Source organism: Narcine bancroftii, chromosome 6 (genome assembly GCF_036971445.1).
Source record: "Narcine bancroftii isolate sNarBan1 chromosome 6, sNarBan1.hap1, whole genome shotgun sequence".
Taxonomy (NCBI): domain Eukaryota; kingdom Metazoa; phylum Chordata; class Chondrichthyes; order Torpediniformes; family Narcinidae; genus Narcine; species Narcine bancroftii.
In genome coordinates, this window is record NC_091474.1 from 85,160,024 (window position 1) to 85,179,555 (window position 19,532).

A 19,532-nucleotide genomic window follows, 5' to 3' on the forward strand; every position below is an offset into this window, starting at 1 on the left:
CCATCCCCCCCACCACTCCCCCTCATTTCTTTCCCCCGTTGCCTTCCCCAACCTCTGTCTCTCCCTTCTCCCCTTTTGTTGGTCTGGATTCCTCCCCCAGCTAGCACTGTCTGAATTCTGAGATTTCCTGCTTTTGGCTCATTCTGCTTCTTCCTTGAAGAAGGGCTCAGGCCTGAAATGTCGGCAATAGATCTTTGTCTCCTGAAAAAAAAACACAATGAAAGACGGGCTGAGTTCCTCCAGAGTGTTTTTTACCTCAACCACAGCATCTGCAGATTTTTGTGTTTCACTCTGAACAATCTACTTAACAAGTGTTGCCTGAGGGGTCAGCTTCAGGGCAATTTTCCAAATTTCACCTGCATGCAATGAAAATGTGCTTCATTTACAAAAGGAATTGTGCCATTTGTTAAAATTTAGTGACTTGCTTAGGCATGTATTGAGAATTTTTATACTGATGTATATTTATGGCTGTGCTACATTCCTTAGAGCAGCATTTTTCATGCAACATGTGGTGGGCTCTCATGGTAATCTGGGTATGGGAAATGATGCCATTATTATGTTTAGTATACTAGTTAAGGTGTAATCTTTAAAGAATTACAATTATCCTTCAGTACATAATCATGACTGAAGAAACACATTAGAAATGGGAGCCCTTGGTGATGTGGCTATGATTTTTAACATCGGACGATCTTGCTGAATAATTTCACTCTTGATGCTTCACTGAATTCTTATCATATAGTATGAAAACAACCCCTTTGGCTCAACCTGTCCATGCTGATCAAGACCTGGATACTAATCCCATTTGCCTGCAATTTGGTCAACATTTTTCATCCATGTATCTGCCTTTTAAATATTGTAATTGTACCTGGCACTACCACCTCCTCTGCCAGTTCATTCCATATACCTACCACCTTCTGTGGAAAAAAACTTGTCCCTTGGATGCCATTAAAATATTTTCCCTTCCATTGTAAATCATTGCCCTCCCACTGTAAATCAATGCCCTCTAGTTGAGACTCCCTGACCTTAGAAAAAAGACTGTGACTATCCACTCTATAATTGACTTTCATAATTTTGTAAACATCCATAAGGTCATCCCTGTGTCTCCTTTTCTCCAGGGAAAACAGACCTAGCCTATTGTTTTATCCACCCTCTCTCGCTCGACTTTTTCCTTCCTATAGTTTGGTAACCAGAACAACATATGTGGTCTTGCCTACAATTTGTGCAACTGTAACTTGACACCTCAGGTCCTGTACTTTTTAAACTAAAGTAAGCAAGCCTGCTGCACACCTTCATCACTCTAATGTACTTTGAGTGTTTTAACCCCAAGATCTCTTCGTTAGGTGTTGGGGTTGCTCAAACTGGTGCTTATTTAGGAAATTATTTTGTTTGTTCATATGGCAACTCTTGTAACTACTGTTTCCGGCTCAAGATGTATTAGCACGTTGCCGACGTTCCATAACAGAAATAACACTTTAGCTCAGGGTATGAATAAAAAGAAAAATAATTGTGACTTACAAGAAGAGTACTGCAATAATCATGGCTGATTTTAAATTTCATATAGATTGCACAAATTAAATTGACAAATGTAGCCTTGTGGACAAATTTATAGAGCAGTGGTTTTCAACCTTTCTCCCCCCCCCACTTACATACCACCTTAAGTAATCCCTTACTAACCACAGAGCACCTTTGGCATTTTAGATGGGATTCAGAAAAGCTTCCTTCAGCAATATCTAGAGGGTCCCACATGGGGAGGGGAAATTATCAAGGGCAAGTGGATGAAGTATTTGTGGATGAGCCTTTGGGCCCAGCAAATATTGTTCTGATTGTTGTCGAGAGAGTCTTATGAAGTTGAAGAACAAGAGCACAATTATAGAGTATAGAAATGCAAAAATAAATCAAATAGTACCAAGCTAATTTTTAATTACTGAGTTTCACATTTAAAAGCTGCATACTCTTTAGTTTCGTTGTGAAATGGGGCTGCAGTTAGTAGAGCTGTTGACTCAAGATTTAAGCCTGCTCTTCTCCCATGCTGTCTGTGTGGAGTTTGCACATCCCTCCCTCTGACCATGTGCTCCAGTAACACGTCTCCCATATCAAACAAAGGTATACGAGCTAGTTTTATTGGTATTTGAAATGAATGGCTAAACCTGATTGTAGATAAATCTCTTCAAAAACATTTTTTATTTCTTCCATGTAACATGCTTGCCTTCAGAGTGTGAAATGCTTTGTTGTTTTCTCTTTAATCTTGAGAAGGCTTATTGTTTTAACTGGTTCAGGATTATCTTTCTGTTCACTCATCAGTTATCTTTGTACTTCATGCTAGTAAAATTAATGCCTGTAGCATATGCAGTGCAAACATAGAATTGGCTAAGTCATAGAAAGTGCTTGTGGTAAATGGCTGGTTTTGAACTGTTAAGAATAGTGTTCCTTGAGTTTAGAAGATGAACCATGGCTGTGTCATTGCAATATACAGGGCATAATTTAATGGTTTTCAGATGGCAATAAATCTGGAAGAATGATAGGCAATGAGGAGGATAATGATAGGCTGCAGGAATGGTCTGACGCATAGCAGATGATATTCTACCCTGTTTACGTGTGACGCGATGCATTTTAGATGGAAGAAAGAAGCAACCCCAATTCTAATGTGGCTTCAATGAAAACAAGAACTGGGAATGTTTGTTCATAAATCTTTGGAAACATTGGAGGGGTTTCAAAAAATTAAAGATTTGGATGAAATAGAGGGGATGTCTCTGGTAGCAGAAAGGGGGCACATATTGAAAGGGATCAGCAAAAATAGAAGGCAATGTGACAAATAATGTAATAAATGAAATCCAGAATTCATTAATTGTGGTGTAGAGATCGAAATAGAGATCTGATGAGATTGAATAGTAACAAAAACTATTGCGGATAAGGGGAAAAATGAAAACGTGGGATGACTTGGATTGATTTTCAAATGAACCATTGCATATTGATGCGATGAATTGCTTCTGTTGACATTGCACTAAATCATAGGTCTCAACTTGTATAAAGTATGAGACAAAATGGATCTTAATTTCAGAAATTGACCTCTTAAGCTTTTCTTTGGTACTTTCTAACATTTATTAATCTTCTGTAGGTTACCTCAATTTAAAGAAGAAGCCAAGAGTTTTGTGGGAACCAGTATGAAGAAGGTAGACTGACACTTTATTTTCCAGTGAATCCATTTGCTTAAATAGAGTTGTGTGTTTAATTTACTTTACCCTACTTTTCCATGTTTTCTTTGCTTTTGTGCATTACAATTTTATTTTAACTGCTTTGTGCCTAGCAATGCTTATTTAATGTTTCTCAATTAGGTCAGAATTTTAAATTAAACCATTTGAAAGGTTGCATTGACTAAATCATTATTTGACAGGAAGTTAAGGACTGAATGTTCTTTTGGAAATTTCCCAATCTATTGAGAGGACCCTTTTTTTAATTGGTGAAAGGTCATTTGCACAGTTTAATAATTTGCTTGTGCATCCACTTGCATCACTTACTTTCCCCACTTCAGAAAAAATTTGTCAAAGTAAATGTGAAAGTGCTTCATAGAAGATTAATCTCCATTATTCTTATTGCAATGAAAAATTGCAGAAGCTAGAAATATGAAACAAAAACAGAACTCAGTAGATCATGCAGGAATTTTGGAGAGAGAAATGGAGTCAAGTGTTTTGGTCAATGAACCTTCACGGATGTGGAGACTTGAGAAAGCAGCTTTTAAATTGCAGGGAAGGGGAGCCTGCAGAGACAAAAGGGATAATCTGTGACTAGGTTGAGACGAAGGTTGTCCAGGGAAAGTAAGATTTTGATGTTGCCTAGTTAATAGATTAATGAAAAAACACACAAATGCTGGAGAAACTCAGCAGATCAAACAGTGCCTTTATGTAGCAAAGGTAAAGATACATCACTAATTTTTTCACTTAACCACGATGTCAACAGAATCCTGTGTTTTACCCCCACCTAATAGATTAATACAGTCAAAGAAAGTAAAAGAATGAAAGATTGAAAGTCTAGCGACTGCATTGTCTCCTCTGTGTTATTTCCTCTACATCAGTGATACTAAATGCATATTGAGTGATCGCTTCTCCAAATACTGATTCTCTAGAGTTGAAGCATGGAGTATTTGGTAGCTAACCACTTCATCTTTCTCAACCATTCCTACCCATTGTTTGGGTGAGGCCAAATGTAAACATGGGACAACACATCAAGTTAATCTTGGACAGCGTTAAACCTAATTGCAGCATCATCGATTTTTTGGTACCCCCACCTCTATCTGTTTGTACCATTTTAATCTCTTGATCTACTCCTGTTGCTATAGACGGTCCCTGGGTTAAAAACCCAGGTCTGTTTTTAATTCAGATTTGTATCCAAGTTGGAACAGGTACATTCAGTTCTTATTTAGTGTTAGTTAATCAAATGTTTATCTTAGTATATAGTAGATATTTACATTTAAATACCTATAAAACACTTCCCAATGCACTAAAACAGCTAAACAGCTTAAACTTAATAATACAGTACATAATAATAAAAGTAACTACATAAGATCATGATTAAAAGAAAACACTCACAGGAGAAGATGATAGAGAGATGGCTACTCTCTCGTGATGTTGGGCATTGGCAGCGCCCCTGACCCCACTGCCCTCCCGCATCTTTGCTCCTTTTGATCAGCACCTGGCTCCTTTGCTTGCACCTCTTCCCTCCACCTTGTTTGCTCCCTCTCTCCCTGCTGGGTGATGGCAGCATTTCATGAGAGTATCCTACAGCTTAACCACACTCAAACCGGACGTTCAAGGCATTCTACTTCTGTTTGGGCTTCTTGGTACGTAAGTGTGAGTTGTTTGTAAATAGGGCATTTTCAACCTGAGGACCTGTATTTGTCTTTTAATGATCTCCCCTTACTGCTCAGTGGTTGCACTCTCTCCCACCTTCTGTCTAGTACCTAATAACCTCTCGGCCCTTCCCCAGCTTCTTTCTCATTTCATGCCTGTAATCTAACTTTAGTCTTGATAAAAGGTCCTAACTTCAAACATTGACTGACCATTTCTGCACATGGCTGACCCACTGAGTTCCTTGAGCAGCTCACTGTTTGCTCAAGATTCCAGAATCTGCAATTTTTGGGTTTCTGTTGATGCAGAACACAGTAGTTGCTGGAAGTCTGAAACAAGACAGAATATTGGAAGCACCCAGCAGATCAGGTGCCATTATTGTCCTCTCAGGTTCAGGTGTATGCAATTGTATAGAAATGTTGTTTTGCTCTTGCCAATTCTTGATTTCAAGTTTGAGTTGTTGGTACAGTGATTGTACAAAAGACATATAGAGAAACACATAGCTATTCACTCTCTGTGGTCGAGAATGTTTATGTTATCCTAGTTGATTTGGTTTGCATTAGCAGAACATCTTGAGACATCTTAAGAATTCGAAGTTGACTTTTGTGTTGGCATTTCCATTACTGCCTGTTCAGAGCTGAAAACTCAGCTGCAGCATTTCCTTTTTAATTGTGCATCACTTGATATTGGCACTTTACATTTCTGAAAACCTTAGCTACATTTACCATTTACATCTTTAAACATTTCATCACCAAGTAAGCAATGAGTAATTGCAGCACAAGAGCATCTCCATCCTGTTTACTCGATTTCTCCACACATTTTCTTTCTTTTCCTCTCTGCCTGTTTTTTTTCTTGGTCAGTTTCTCACCTGCACGTGTGCCTTCTCTTCCTATTCCAGAGAAAGATCCATGATTGCCATGTTAATGTAATGCTTCCACTTACCAAAAAAACAGCATCCAGAACTACAACTCTAACTGCCCAATCCTGGCTGATGTTTATTTCATTGTTAATGAACCAAGCATATTCGACTCCTGGCAGAATCTGCCCATCTCTGGCACAATTGTCCTTCCTGTTTCCACCTCAAGAACAGCTTTAGAATATAAATCATGCTACCCAATTCATTTGTGAAATGAAGTTTCTATTGCATATTTTCTGTTTTTATCCTTTTGGCATGCTATCTGTTTTTTGATTCCTAAAAATAATATTTTTTTTAATGTGAAGACCATCGAGGTGTAAATTGTAGTTGCATCAGTACTACAAACAAACTCACCACTATTTCTATCCTTCACAAAATATGGCACAAATATTTTGTTTTCAACAAAGCATCTGACTTGCCAATGAATAGCAAATATATGGTTGGTGTCGCCGTTACAATGCCAGTGACCCAGGTTTGAATCCTGCACTGTCTGTAAAGAGTTTGTACGTTCTCCCCATGTCTTTGTAGGCTTCCTCTAGGTGCTCAGGTTTTCTCCCATGTTCATAAAAGGTTGATTGGTCACATGAGTGTATTTGGACAATGCGGACTCATTGGTCATAAGGACCTGTTACTGTTCTGTATTTCTAAATTAAATTAAAATTAAAAATGCCACTTTTTAGCTGAATGGATAAGCATGCAGAAAACTTTAGTGGTTTTGGTGCATGTGTAAGATGTCATGAACACTGGAATAATATTCTATCTCTTCCCTGTGAAGATCAGAATACACAGCTTCTGTAAACAACATGCTTTTCGGCAGTACAGAAATGTATACGCAGAAATGTAATACTTTTTCTGCAAATAAATATTTGTTCAATTTCCCATTAAAACTTTTTGATAATGTTGAAATATAGTTAATTAGTCATTTGAAATAAAGTTGTAGGTTTTGTAATCTTTGAAATTATTAAGTCTTTGATTATGTTGCATGGTTTGCTTCAAGTACTGCATGAGGTGGTGGTCATTTTTTTTTCCAAGTGAATTTTGGTTAAATGGACATTCCAAGGCATGATATTTGTCTTAATGTTCATTTATAATGAGGATCTTTAGTTTCATTTTCACATATTGAATTATGAAATGTAGTGTAAAGTTTAATTGAGATTTTTTTTAAAATCCCTTTATCACGATATTTTGTTCTTTTTTAATTTACTGTTTACTGGCAACTGCAATTTTTTCCCCCTTGAGGCTTACACTATCAGTTGGAAAAACAAACGAGTGCAGGTAAGGATATTGGACTGCTGCAAATGATCTTGTAGGAAAGAACGTTACCAAAGTATTAATTCTGTTTACACTATGATGTAAGTGAATTGGGTGCTGAATAGCCATTATTTCATGTTCTTTAAAATTTGCCATCGTTATGATAAAAAGATTTTTAAAAAGTTTGTCAAATGCAGAAGGTAAAAATTGTAATATATATGCAATACATTCCGTCTGATCTTTGACCATCTCCCTATCAAGCAATTGATGAGTTAATTGATAAACACAGGTTTATTCCAAAGCATCAGATGCTAGTCACTTGAAACTATCAATGGTTGCACATCAGATTTCATTCCAAACGATATCATATAGATAGAAGGCATTTCTTTGCAGTTGCTCTATCACATGTCAACTAATTAGACTTTTAGAATATTTTGAAATATACAACAGACAGGTTTGATTTTTGCATGATGCATATTTAGAAGATTCTGTGAATGTGTATAATCCTTTACGATTGGACTTGAACGGAGGTCTTGCATTTTCTCTTTCAAATCTGGATTACAATGTACAAAAAAAATACTTAAGATGCAAATGAAGTTGGGCATAATACAAATATTAAAATAGCAAAGACAATACTTTACAAAGAATACTGTTAAAAATTTGGTTGCAAGCAGCATGAAGGTTATTGTAAGCTTTCAAACGAAGCAAGATACTAAAAGGTGTTTTCTTTTAAACTTTTTTCACATTGGCAGTTAAAGTTGAAGCTAATACAAAATTGTTATTGCTGCTGAATTTTTTGGGGAATATTTTAAGCAAGAGAGAACTTCACAGAAATTAGTACAAAATGGAACATGCACTGAAGGTGAATGTGCTTTTGGAAATGTAGCCTTTCCAATTGCATTGACAGTTGAACAAGCAGAAAAGACCATTCTCTTCATGTGACCGACATAATTACTTCTCGCTTCACAATATGCCAGTGAGGGATTTTCAATATATTAATTTACTGATTACAGTTTCCTTTCTCTTGTATTGTGCAAAAGAGTGAATGTTAATGCTATCAATGCTTTTACCATGTAAGTAGAAGAATGGTTAATGCTTCAGAATATATTTTTAATCTCTACTAAATCATCTGAATCTTCGGATGTTGCCATTTTCTGATATTTACATGATTTCTTAAAAAAAATCCTTTGCCATTTAACACAACACCTTTAATGTAGAATGTTTTGTGTGTCAAATTAATAGTTTCATAATCTATCATAGTACTCTATTTTTGGCATCATTGAACGAATGGGCTTTCTTGGAACCAATTAAAATGGAAAATTCTGCCTTTCCACCCAAATTTTCTTCAAAGCTATAGCTTGTAAAGGGATCTTCATTGGCTTGGTTCTGTGTAACAACATTCTGTCTCTGATTTCTTGATTTTTTTTCCATATTGGGATGGTGTTGAATAATTATCTGCAGGAGTCGGCCTTTTGGTCTCTTGAGTCTGCTGGATCAGTGATTCCTCATCCTTCAGCTCCACTTTCTGCACTTCCTATATCCCTTGAATCTCTGAAATTTAAAATTTATTTAAATTTAGACATGCAGCAGAGTTACAGACTATTTTGACGCACGAGTCCGTGCTGTCCAATTTACAGTCAATTAACCTACACCCCTGGAACGTTTCAAACAGAGAGAGGAAATTGGAGTCCCCAGGGAAAACCCATGCAGTTACGAAGAGAACGTTCCAACTGCTTACAGACAGCACAGGATTCGAACCCCAGTCCCGATCCCTGACGCTATAAAGACCTTGCGTTAACTGCTACGCCAACCGTGCTGCCTTAATAGCTAACAAAATCTGTACTTCTCTGTCTAGTATAAATTCAGCAACTGAACTTTCCTTGGTTTGTGATTTTTGGAGAAGTTTCTTTTCAGTTCCCTCCTGAGAGCTGACTTATTATTTTAAAATTCTGACCCTGCTTATAGATTCTCTCGCAGGAGAACTGCCAACACTATGAACCACCATAAAAATTTGACTGCTTATTCTTGCAAGCTTAAGAAAATACTGACTTAGTCTTCCTTTAAATTACAAATATACCTTTTTAGGTATCAATCTGATGAAATTTTGCTGCCCTCCATCTGTTGAAAGTATCTTCAATGGATCGTGAAGGAGATGAGACCAGCCCAAAGTATTCCAAAGCCGTCTCATCAGGATTGTACATAATTTATCTGGTCTTGCCTTCATTTGGCAATTAAGGTCAGCAAATGACTTTCCTTAATTGCTTACAGTATCAGCATGTTAATTTTTGGGAATTTGTGTCTCTTGACATCACAATCCCTCTGAACACTAACATTGTTCACTTTTTGATTTAAGTACAAATTCCTAGCTTTCTATCCTTTCTGCTGAAGCGGATGACCCTATATTTCCAAAAATTATTTTCCATCATTGAATCTGCTTATATCTCATTAAAATACTGTTGCATTTTCCTACATCCTACCCTATGACTTGGCATTGAATCATCAATTTGGTTACACTTGATTTCCTCATTCATATTACTGATGATTTTATCAGCATTCATCTCAGCAATAACTCATTTGTTAAAGCATCCAAATTAGAAAAAATCCCATCTTTTCTCACCTTATTTTCTGCCTGTCAGCCAATCCTTATTCTGTATATGTATTGTTTGTCTGTACGTCCATTCTATATTTTGCACAAGGAGCAACTTGTACTTGTACAATCAGATGACAATAAACTTGACTTATTCTATTGCCAATATGTTGAATTTGTTTGGTACCCTAACAAAGGCCTTCTCAAAATTCCTAATGTGCTGTAGGGAACGGTTTTCCATTATTTATTCTGCAAGTTAGAGCCTCAAAACATTTTCAAGAAGAGTTGTCAAACTTCATTTCATAAACCCATGTTGACTTTGCACAATCTATTAATTTTCTAAGTTCCCTATCACAAAATCTCCAGTAATAAATTATAGCATTTTCTCCACCACTGATGTCAGGTTAACTGGGATGTAGTTCTAGTTTCCATTTGTTCTTAAATAATGGGGCCATATTGCTACTTTGTAGAATATGAGAGCCATTTTAGAATCGTGGAATGTTCAACCATCTTCAAAACATTTGGACACAATTTATCAAGCCTTTGGAAGTTATTGCCTTCATGTCATGATAATTTCTGAGTTTTTTTTGTGTAGGCTATGATGAAGGACAGGAAGTCTTGTTTTTTTTATTATTATTCTCCAGTGTAATTTTTCCTGTCTCCAAAGCAAAAGACCCCAATTAAATTTTGAATTTTACACATTTATGGAGACTTTACTATTTGTTTTGCTGTTTTGTGAGCATAAACATTATTAAAATCCTCATAATTTCTATTTTGGAACCTTTTATTTCTGTCATATTTCCAAACAGCACATTTAAAGATTATGACGTATTCCTGATAAATTTACTTTAATTCGGAATCAGTCATAATGAGGATTTATTGTCATGAAGTTCGGTGTTTGCAGAAGCATCAGAGTGCAAACATTCATATTATAACCATCTTATGACATGATTATTAAAAGTAAAATAAAAATAGTAACAATAATAATAATAATCGTGGACGAAAAGTGAGGCAGAGTTTTCGGTTCATTGATCATTCAGGAATTTGACAGCAGCGGGGAAGAAGCTGTCCTTGTGCCACTGAGTGCTCGTCTTTTGGCTCCTGGACCTTTTCCCCGATGGTAGCAGAGTGAAGAGAGCACGGCCTGGATGGTGGATGGGTGTCTTTGAGGGTAGAGGCTGCTTTTTTAAGACACTGCCTCATGTAGATGTCCTCGATGGAGTGAAGTCTGGTGCCTGTGATGTTGCAGTCTGAGTTAACAACCCTCTGGAGTTTATTCTTGTCCTGAGAGTTGGCGCCTCCAAACCAGGCAGTGATACAACCAGCCAGAATGTTCTCTATGTTACATCTATAAAGGTTTATGAGAGTCTTTGGTAACATTCTGAATGGCCTCAGACACCTCACAAAGTATAACTGCTGGCAAGCCCTCTTTGTGATTGCATCAACGTGGAGGCCCCAGGACAGATCTTTGGAAATGTTGACACCCAGGAATTTGATGTTCTTGACTCCACTACTGAGCCGTTGATGAGGACAGGGGTCGTGTTCCCCTGAAATTTTGCCTTTACATCATTCAACGAGCTGATCTATCTCCCTCCTGTAGCTTTCTCATTGCCGTTTGTGATTCTACCAACAACTGTGGTGTCATTGGCAAACTTGTAGGTGGCATTGCAATTGTGCCTGTCCACATAGTCAATGCGTGTATAACAAGTAGAGCAGTGGGCTAAGCATGCATCCTTGGGGTGCACCTGTGTTGATGATCTGTGAGGAGGAGATGTTGTTTCCAATTCACACTGACTGTGGTCTTCCATTGAGCAAGTCAAGGATCCAGTTGCAGAGTGGGGTACAGAGACCTTGACCTTGAGGGATAATGCTATTGAAGGCTGAGATGTAGTCTATGAACAGCAGCTGTATATATGAATTGCTGCTTTCGAAATGATCCAGAGCTGAGTAGAGAGCCAGCAATATGGCATCTACTGTGGAGCAATTATGATGATAGGCGAATATCAGTAGGTGCAGATCTTTACTTAAGGACATGATAATTCTGTCCATGACCAAAGCATTTCATCACAGTAGAAGTTAGTGCTATTGGGCAGTAGTTATCGAGGCAGCCCACGCTACTTTTCTTGAGTATAGGATGATTGATACCCTTTTGAAGCTGGTGGGAACTTCTGACTGCCACAATGAAAGGTTGAAAATGTCCGTGAACACTCCAGCTAGTTGGTTGGCACAGATTTTCAGTACTCTGCTAGGTACGCCATCAGGGCCTGACGCCTTGCAAGAGTTCTCCCTCTTGAATGATGTTCTGACATCACCTCCAGAGACAGACATCGCCTTCAGACAGACATCATATATGCACGTTATACCTTATTGCAGCAATACGAGGCACCAGAATTGATGGATCTTTATGGAACATTTATTAATGTGATTTCTACATGCACATTGTGACATGCTAATGTCTTAGTGTGCATGAGCATCAAATAAAGATTTTGTTTTTCCTTAATTTGTTAATATTCTTCAGTAATCCGCATCCTTTGACCAAAATCAAACCTCTATAGCTTGGCAAGCATATTAGGAGGAGGGTGTGTAATCATTTAACTGACCATTTAGTTTCAGTTTTGCTTTGGATTTATAACTTAAATTGTGAGATTTTATTTCTTTCTGTTGTAGTTTTTTTTAATCCCCATGCATGCTCAGCATGTTTGTCCAGAATTAATTAAGCTAACCAAGATTTCATTGCTGGGTTTGAAATGGTCTTAATTAAGATTTGAATAAAACTTACTGGACAGATAATATTTCACCTTCAGCATGCATAAAAGAATGAAAAGATGTATATTTTTAAATGTATTAAAATGCTCAAAAAGTGAGAATCTGAATCAGGAATTTAGCATGTAATTCATAGTCATCTGAGAATGAAGTTTTCACAGCCACATCAAAGCATTTTAATACAATTTTAACGGAGACACTTTCAAATCAGCAATGTTTCATTTTTGTTGTTAATTGTTGTATTGGCATGAAATAAATTTTGTTCCATTGTATTGATACTTTTTTTTGTTTTTAATTTATATTGGAAACATCACTGATTGCAATTATAAAGATGAAGAGGGAGGTATGCAAGCAGGGAGATATCTTTGCTTAGATTTAAATTTCAACATTTTATAGCACTACCATGTGTTTAAATTTAACTTTCAGCTTAAAATGAGGGCTGGAGGAATGAGTGATTCATCAAAGTGGAAAAAGCAGAAGAAATCACCACGACCATCTCGACATGCGAACAAACTTGCACTTGCGACTGATCAGCAGTTAGTTCCTGGCCAGGTCTTGCATAGTTCAATAGGTTCTGTACCTCCGCTCTTGAACAATCATCCAGGTATGGTTTAGTTTTTTTCCCTTGTTGTTCTTGAGAAAGGAAACCATGCCAACAGTGTCTTTTTGTGAAACATTTAGAACTATTTGAATTAAAAATATTTGCTTTTCAAAAATTGATTTTTATTTGAGCGCAAGAATTCTGCATGGGCATTGGCTATGAGATATTATTTAAAATGATTTTGAAAGAACTCCAGATTTGTACACTTGAAAGTCAGGGTGCAAAATCTGCTTCACTTCTGCTTCACTCAATCTACAATGTTTAACGTGGGACTGAGGCTCGAATATGTTTTGGATATCTCTGTTCATACCCCATTGACATTTTGGAGACTAATTTTTGATTAACCTTTAATAAAAAAAACTTAAAAAGCACACATATCTTGAGGTATGTGAATGAAAAATATTCCAATGCCCTATTTAGACAAGTTTTAAAATAGAATGTTCCGGGAGTTGAAATAATGCTAATATTGTAATCTATATGTACGATACGTTTATTGGTTTAAAGGTGAGGCACCCTTCCTTGAAAATTCAGTTGCACCTGTGAGCAGTGCAACTTCTGAAAATGCATCAACCCTCTTAAGCCCTGCCACGGACAGTGGTGTGGAATTTTCTTCAAAGACAGCATCAAAAGAAGACCTCACTGACCTGGATCAAGTCACTCCAGCAAGCACCCCTTCTGGTGAACCAGGCGAAGAGAAAATGATGGAGCCACAAGCTCAGCAAGAATCTTCGGTAAATGCCATTTTATATTTTATACAAGAAATAGTAAGCAGAAGTAGATCATCTGGCCCTTTGAGGCTGCTCTGTCATTTACCGAGATTATGGTTGATCTGGCTGTGGACTCAGCTCCCCATAACCCTTCATTCCCCGATGATGTAAAAAAAGTCTTAAATAAATTTAATAATTCCTAATAGATGGTTCCCTATTAGTTCCTTACTGATAGCTTGAAGCATTTTCCTGACTACAGACATTAAGCAAGCTGGGCAAAAGTTACCAGCCTTTTGACTCCTTTCTTTTGTACAGTGACGTGACATCCATCCGGTCCTGTCCCAAGTTCAGAGAATTTTGGTAATTTGCCATAAATGCATCTGGTATAACTTTTTCCATTTCTTTTAGTACCTTGGAAAACATCCCATCAGGACCAGGGGATTTATGTACCTTGAGATCCATTAGTATGCTCATCACGACCTCTTTAGTGATAGCAATTGGATCAGCATCCTCACCTTTCCTCGCATCCTTAATCCCACCATTTCCCATGTTAGAAGTACCTTCCACTGTGAAGACTGACACAAAATACTCATTCACGGCCATGACAATTTCTACATCACCCAATATTAAGCCCCTTCACATCTTCCTAGCAACTTGCATTCACTTTCTGTTTAATGTAGTCATAAAAAAAGTTCAATCTTTTAAAATATTTTCTGCTAGTTCATGTGCCATTTTCTCTGTGCATAATTTTCTCTGCCCACAATTGATCTATATCTTACTGTATCCATTGATAGCTCAGACCTCGATCCAAAGTAACACACTTCCAACACTATATTCTTTCTTCTACGGGCAAGCCAATTCTGAATCCAAGCAATCAGGCCCTGGGGAAACCTGGGATCGTGGATCTCGGGCATCTTTACCTTTGGATCAGCTTACCGTGAAAGATCTTGATAAAAACCTTATTGAAATTCAGGTTGACGACATCCAAAGCTCTACCTTCTCCCTTCGTCATTTATTCAAAAACTCGATCAGACTTGTGAGGCATGACCTGCCTCATACAAAGCCCCATTAAATGTCCTTAAACTGACCATGACTTTCCAAACATCCTTTCCAGCTGCTTACCCATCACTGATGTGAAGCTCACTGACCTATAATTTCTTTATTATTGCCATTTCTCTCATGAACAAGGAAGAACACCAATGCAATGTACTCATTTCATACCTCACCCATTTCCTCTGACTCCAAGCTCAAATTTTCTCCTTTGTTTTTGAATGGTCCTATCCTCTTGTTAGTTATCCCCTTGTTCTTAATTTAACAATTATACAATAAACTACTCACCAAAGACATTTCATGGTCCATTCCTGGTGCCCTGCTTGAGGTTTTTCCAGCCATCTTTATATTCTTCAAGGGTTCTGTCTAGATTTGTCTTTCTCAACCTTATATATGCTTCTTTTTATTTTATGATTAAATTCATGAACTGTTTCATCATCCAGGGTTCACTTATCTTTTCCTTCCTCTTTGTTGGAACATGCCAGTCCTGGACTCTGATGAGCCAATCTTTTGACTGTTAGGTTAATTGGCCCTTGTAAATTTCCCCTCGTCTGGAGCTAGAATCTGCATGGGTGTTGATGGGAATGTCAGAGGAATAAAAATATGGCTACTCATGGTGGAAATAGGTGTTTGATGGACCTCACAGGCTTGGTGGGCTCAAGGACCCGTTTTTGTGATTCTGTATTTTGAGTCATGCTCCACTATGTTATTAAGTATTTTTGAGGTACAAAGTAGTTAATTGACTTCAAGCTTGTTCATTATTTTAGAAGGGTGGAAGATTGGATGAATTTTCACCAAAGGAAGAGAAGGCCCAATCCGTTTCAGTAGAATCTATTACAGAAGTTTTAGAAGATCGTGACTCCCTCAAATACGTGGGAGATATATGTGACACTGCTTCAATCCATGAAGTACACGACATGGACTACGTTAACCCTCGTGGGGTTAGGTTTACACAATCAACACAAAAGGAAGGTTTGTGCTTATGTTTGTATATTCTTGAATGAAACAAAATGAATCAAATGATAGCTGATGAAAAGATTCCTAATAATTTTAATTGTGTATCAAATAAGAAACTTTTTAGAGCAATTTTGCACCTGCAAATAATAAATTAAATGAAACTATGTCAACATTTGCAAAACTATGCAAATTTCTGCATTGCTGTATGTGTTTCACTCGCACTCTCTCTCTATCTCTCTCTCTCTCGTGTGTGTATACATACATAATTATACATATACATACATAATTATACATATACATATGTGCAGGTATATATACATGCAGTTTTTTTTAAACACACACACACACACACACACACACACACACACACACACACACACACACACACACACACACACACACACACACACACACACACACACACACACACACACACACACCCATAGAAAGACCGGAATGGCTGAGATTTGGTTAATGTAAAGACTAAAGGATCATGTAGAGCAGGGGTGTCAAACTCAAATTCACGGAGAGCCAACATTAAAAACTTGGACTAAGTCGAGGGCCGAACTAAATATTTATTGAAAATTTTCAACAACATCTGCATGTTTTCTCTTCTTTCAACATATGTAATGTTAAACTTTTTCTTATTAAAATAAATGTTTAATAATAGTTTTGGATAAACTCTTTCCAGAAGCATTAGCAAATGAGAAATAAAATATTCAATAAATAATATTTCTCTATAGAGGATTTGTCAAATGTTGCTAGTGTGCTGTCGAATAGTAAAATCTGAGGGCTATTGAGAATGTGGGAGAATAACATGATTCCTGAAACAATCAAATGGGTGACTGATTGTGGGCATGAACTCTAGCAGGGTTATTTGCCATGCCCTTTTTCCATTGGTACAGATATCCTTTGATTTACACACTTTTCAAGTTTTATACCTAATGAGCTTGTATCCAGGTGCAGGACCATTTTTAACCAGGAATATATTTATCACTGTGACATGAAACTATTGGAAGATCGTTTTATCCTGAGATTAAAGTTCATAATCCTTACTCAGGCCTGTGTGCGGGAGGGTGGGGTTTGCAGACGATCGGGTTGGACAATGACAGTGCGGGGGCATCGGCACTCGCTGCAGGGCGGCATCTCGGCGGATCAGCGGCCCCGTCACCGTGAGTCGCGGGTCGGCCTGCAGCAGGGAGGGGAAGTGGGCAATGGTCCTGGCGAGGTCAGGCCCCCCTGAGTTTCTGCCGGACCCCCCTTTGACCTGCTGAGTTTCTCCCGGATCCCCCTTTGACCTGCTGAGTTTCTCCCTTCTGGTATTTTTACGAGAACCACAGACTTTCGCTCATACATTGATGAGGGGGATCAAGGGCCAAACATTGTCAGGTACCTCTCTGCTGGATAAAGGATACGGTTTAACCCGCTGAGTTTCTCCAGTGTTGGGTTTTCACGAGGTAGAGTCAAAGGGCCGAAGGACCTGTTTCTGATCTGTAATGTTCTTCGGACCCTGCTCTTCTTTCCGTGCCGGTGTCCCAGGACCTTTCCAGGGCAGTCTCCGCGCTCAGGACCGCGCTGGGATCCCGGTCAGCGGTGGAGGAGCAGGTGAGCGCGGCTAATCCCGATCCAGCCCACGCCACTCCCGAGATTGGTGGGGGGGGGGTTCCACCCTACCTGCCTGACCAGCCTCGCTCTCCACGTATACTCCGGGCACCCGCCGCTGGTCTGGTGGGAAGGCGCAGGGCGGCCGGCGCCCCCATCGCCCGGCGGGGAGCCCCAATCTTCCCTCCGGCATCCCGACTCCATCTGCAGCTCCAAGAAACGCTGTGCCACTGGGGTTCCGGACGCTGGGAAGCGGCCTTCGCTTTCCCTGACACCGGCCAGGCCGCGCTGCGGTGGGGGGTGGGGGAGGATACGACAGCGTGTTTATAAAACCACCCACCACTACCTTTCAAGGACCAGGATTTTTCTCTCTCTTTCTCACCCTGGGACACAGCGGTTACTGTGCATGCGCTATACTGGCGCGGCGGCCAGCGGGCCACCTCTAATACATTTTTGATATGATCTTACGGGCCAAATATAATTATATCGCGGGCCAAATTTGGCCCGCGGGCCAGAGTTTGACATGTGTGATGTAGAGTATTATATGTAATGTAATTTGAACTAATATATGATTGTGTCTGTCTCAGGTGCAGCTTTGGTTCCATATGGTTTGCCATGTATACGAGAACTTTTTCGTTTCCTCATATCCCTCACAAATCCACATGACCGCCACAATTCTGATGTGATGATTCATATGGGTTTGCAATTGCTTACCATAGCATTGGAATCAGCACCCATTGCAAATTATACATCATTGCTGGGCCTTATTAAAGATGAGCTCTGTCGACATCTTTTCCAGGTAGTAATTTCAAATTTCATAAGCTTTTTGTGATTCAGCATGTTTTGTGTCTTTGCATCACACAATAAGCATTTCATACATTCGCTTTTCAGCTCTTAATTGTGGAACGCCTTAATTTGTATGCCACTTCTCTTCGACTGTGCTTCCTTTTATTTGAGAGTATGAGGCAACATCTTAAATTCCAACTTGAGGTACGTGTGATTTAATGAATTTTAATTGAGAATTCCTGATAGCTTAAACCTTCTTCACAAGAATATATTCATGAATGTTTGCCCTACCAATATGTGGCAATGCTGCCTCGCCCACAGGAAAAAGAATCTCAAGGTTTTATGTGATGTAATTTATGTATTCTTGAAGCAGTCCGTGCACAGAGACATGGACCAGCTCACAAAATGGCTGACAAACGCAACGACTGCGCGGACTTAGGGATGACACTGGCTGTCGTCCCAGATGGCATCCCACACCATGGGAAGAAGGTGAACTGTGACAGGAACGCCGGCCAGTCCCAGGCCAGTGCTCTGATGACACGGTACCCTGACATCAGCGCCTGGGGCCCATAAAAACACGACGGCCAGTGCAATAAATGAGTCTCGACTTTAAGGCTTTGATGTCGTGTCGTTCTTCTCCACGCCCGCGTAGTACAAACGCTATATTGGTGACCCCAACAGGTCCAACCTGCAGTTGGACCCAAAGATGATGGACTAGACAGAGCCAGTGACCATCCACGCAGTCTCACTCAGGCTCCAAATATTTGGGTGTCACAGCCACACATGTGGTTTGAAGAGGCTGAGGCTCGTTCCAGCTTCGACATATCATCATCGACAACACCTACTACTTCAACGTCGTGAGTGCACTCAATCAAGATACAGCAGCAAAGGTTATAGATTTCCTATGGCAGCCTTCAGAGCAAGGCAAATAGATAGCCTTCAAAGAGCTATTAACCTGAATTTTCTGACTCTCCTGGCATGAGTGCACTGCCCAGTTGCTGCACATGGGACAGGGCCCCGTTCACCCTAATGAGCGAGATGCTCGCTTTGACTAAGGGCCACAATTCTTGCCTGCCCTTTGAGCAGATTTTTCTGAAGCAGCTGTCTGAGGTTATCTGTCTTGCTCATGGACGAGGACTTCACCGACCCTTGGAGGGTTGCGGTCTGGGCAGACATGCTCTGGAGAGCGAAGAAGGATATCAGCACCGTCGTAGCCCCACAAACAGCCGGCTGAGAGACCGAGACCAACGGAGAGGCAAGTTAATCCCTACGTGGTTGCCTCCTCTATGTTTGGGACTCCTTTTTGGGTACGCATTTCCTGGTCATCACCGGCACCGAGACAATCGTCCTGTCCCCCACAGGCATCGACACCCACAATGGCAAGCAGGGCCCAGCACTGAGGGCAGCCAACAGCTCCTCCATCTGAACTTTTGGTACCCGCACCATTCCCCTTCAGTTCGGCAACAGCTGG

The 19,532-nt window shown here is 39.4% G+C and overlaps 1 protein-coding gene across 6 annotated transcripts in view; it reads left to right on the forward strand.

The window, feature by feature from the left end:
* The window catches only part of gbf1 (golgi brefeldin A resistant guanine nucleotide exchange factor 1), a 214,604-nt gene that overhangs the window by 126,353 nt on the left and 68,719 nt on the right, over positions 1-19,532 (forward strand). For all 6 annotated transcript variants that reach the window (XM_069885597.1, XM_069885594.1, XM_069885595.1 and 3 more), the window contains 6 exons: positions 3,116-3,170; positions 12,785-12,962; positions 13,464-13,690; positions 15,484-15,688; positions 17,863-18,074; positions 18,167-18,265. In XM_069885597.1, coding sequence (XP_069741698.1) covers positions 3,116-3,170; positions 12,785-12,962; positions 13,464-13,690; positions 15,484-15,688; positions 17,863-18,074; positions 18,167-18,265 — 976 coding nt within the window. The remainder of the gene's footprint in view (positions 1-3,115; positions 3,171-12,784; positions 12,963-13,463; positions 13,691-15,483; positions 15,689-17,862; positions 18,075-18,166; positions 18,266-19,532) is intronic.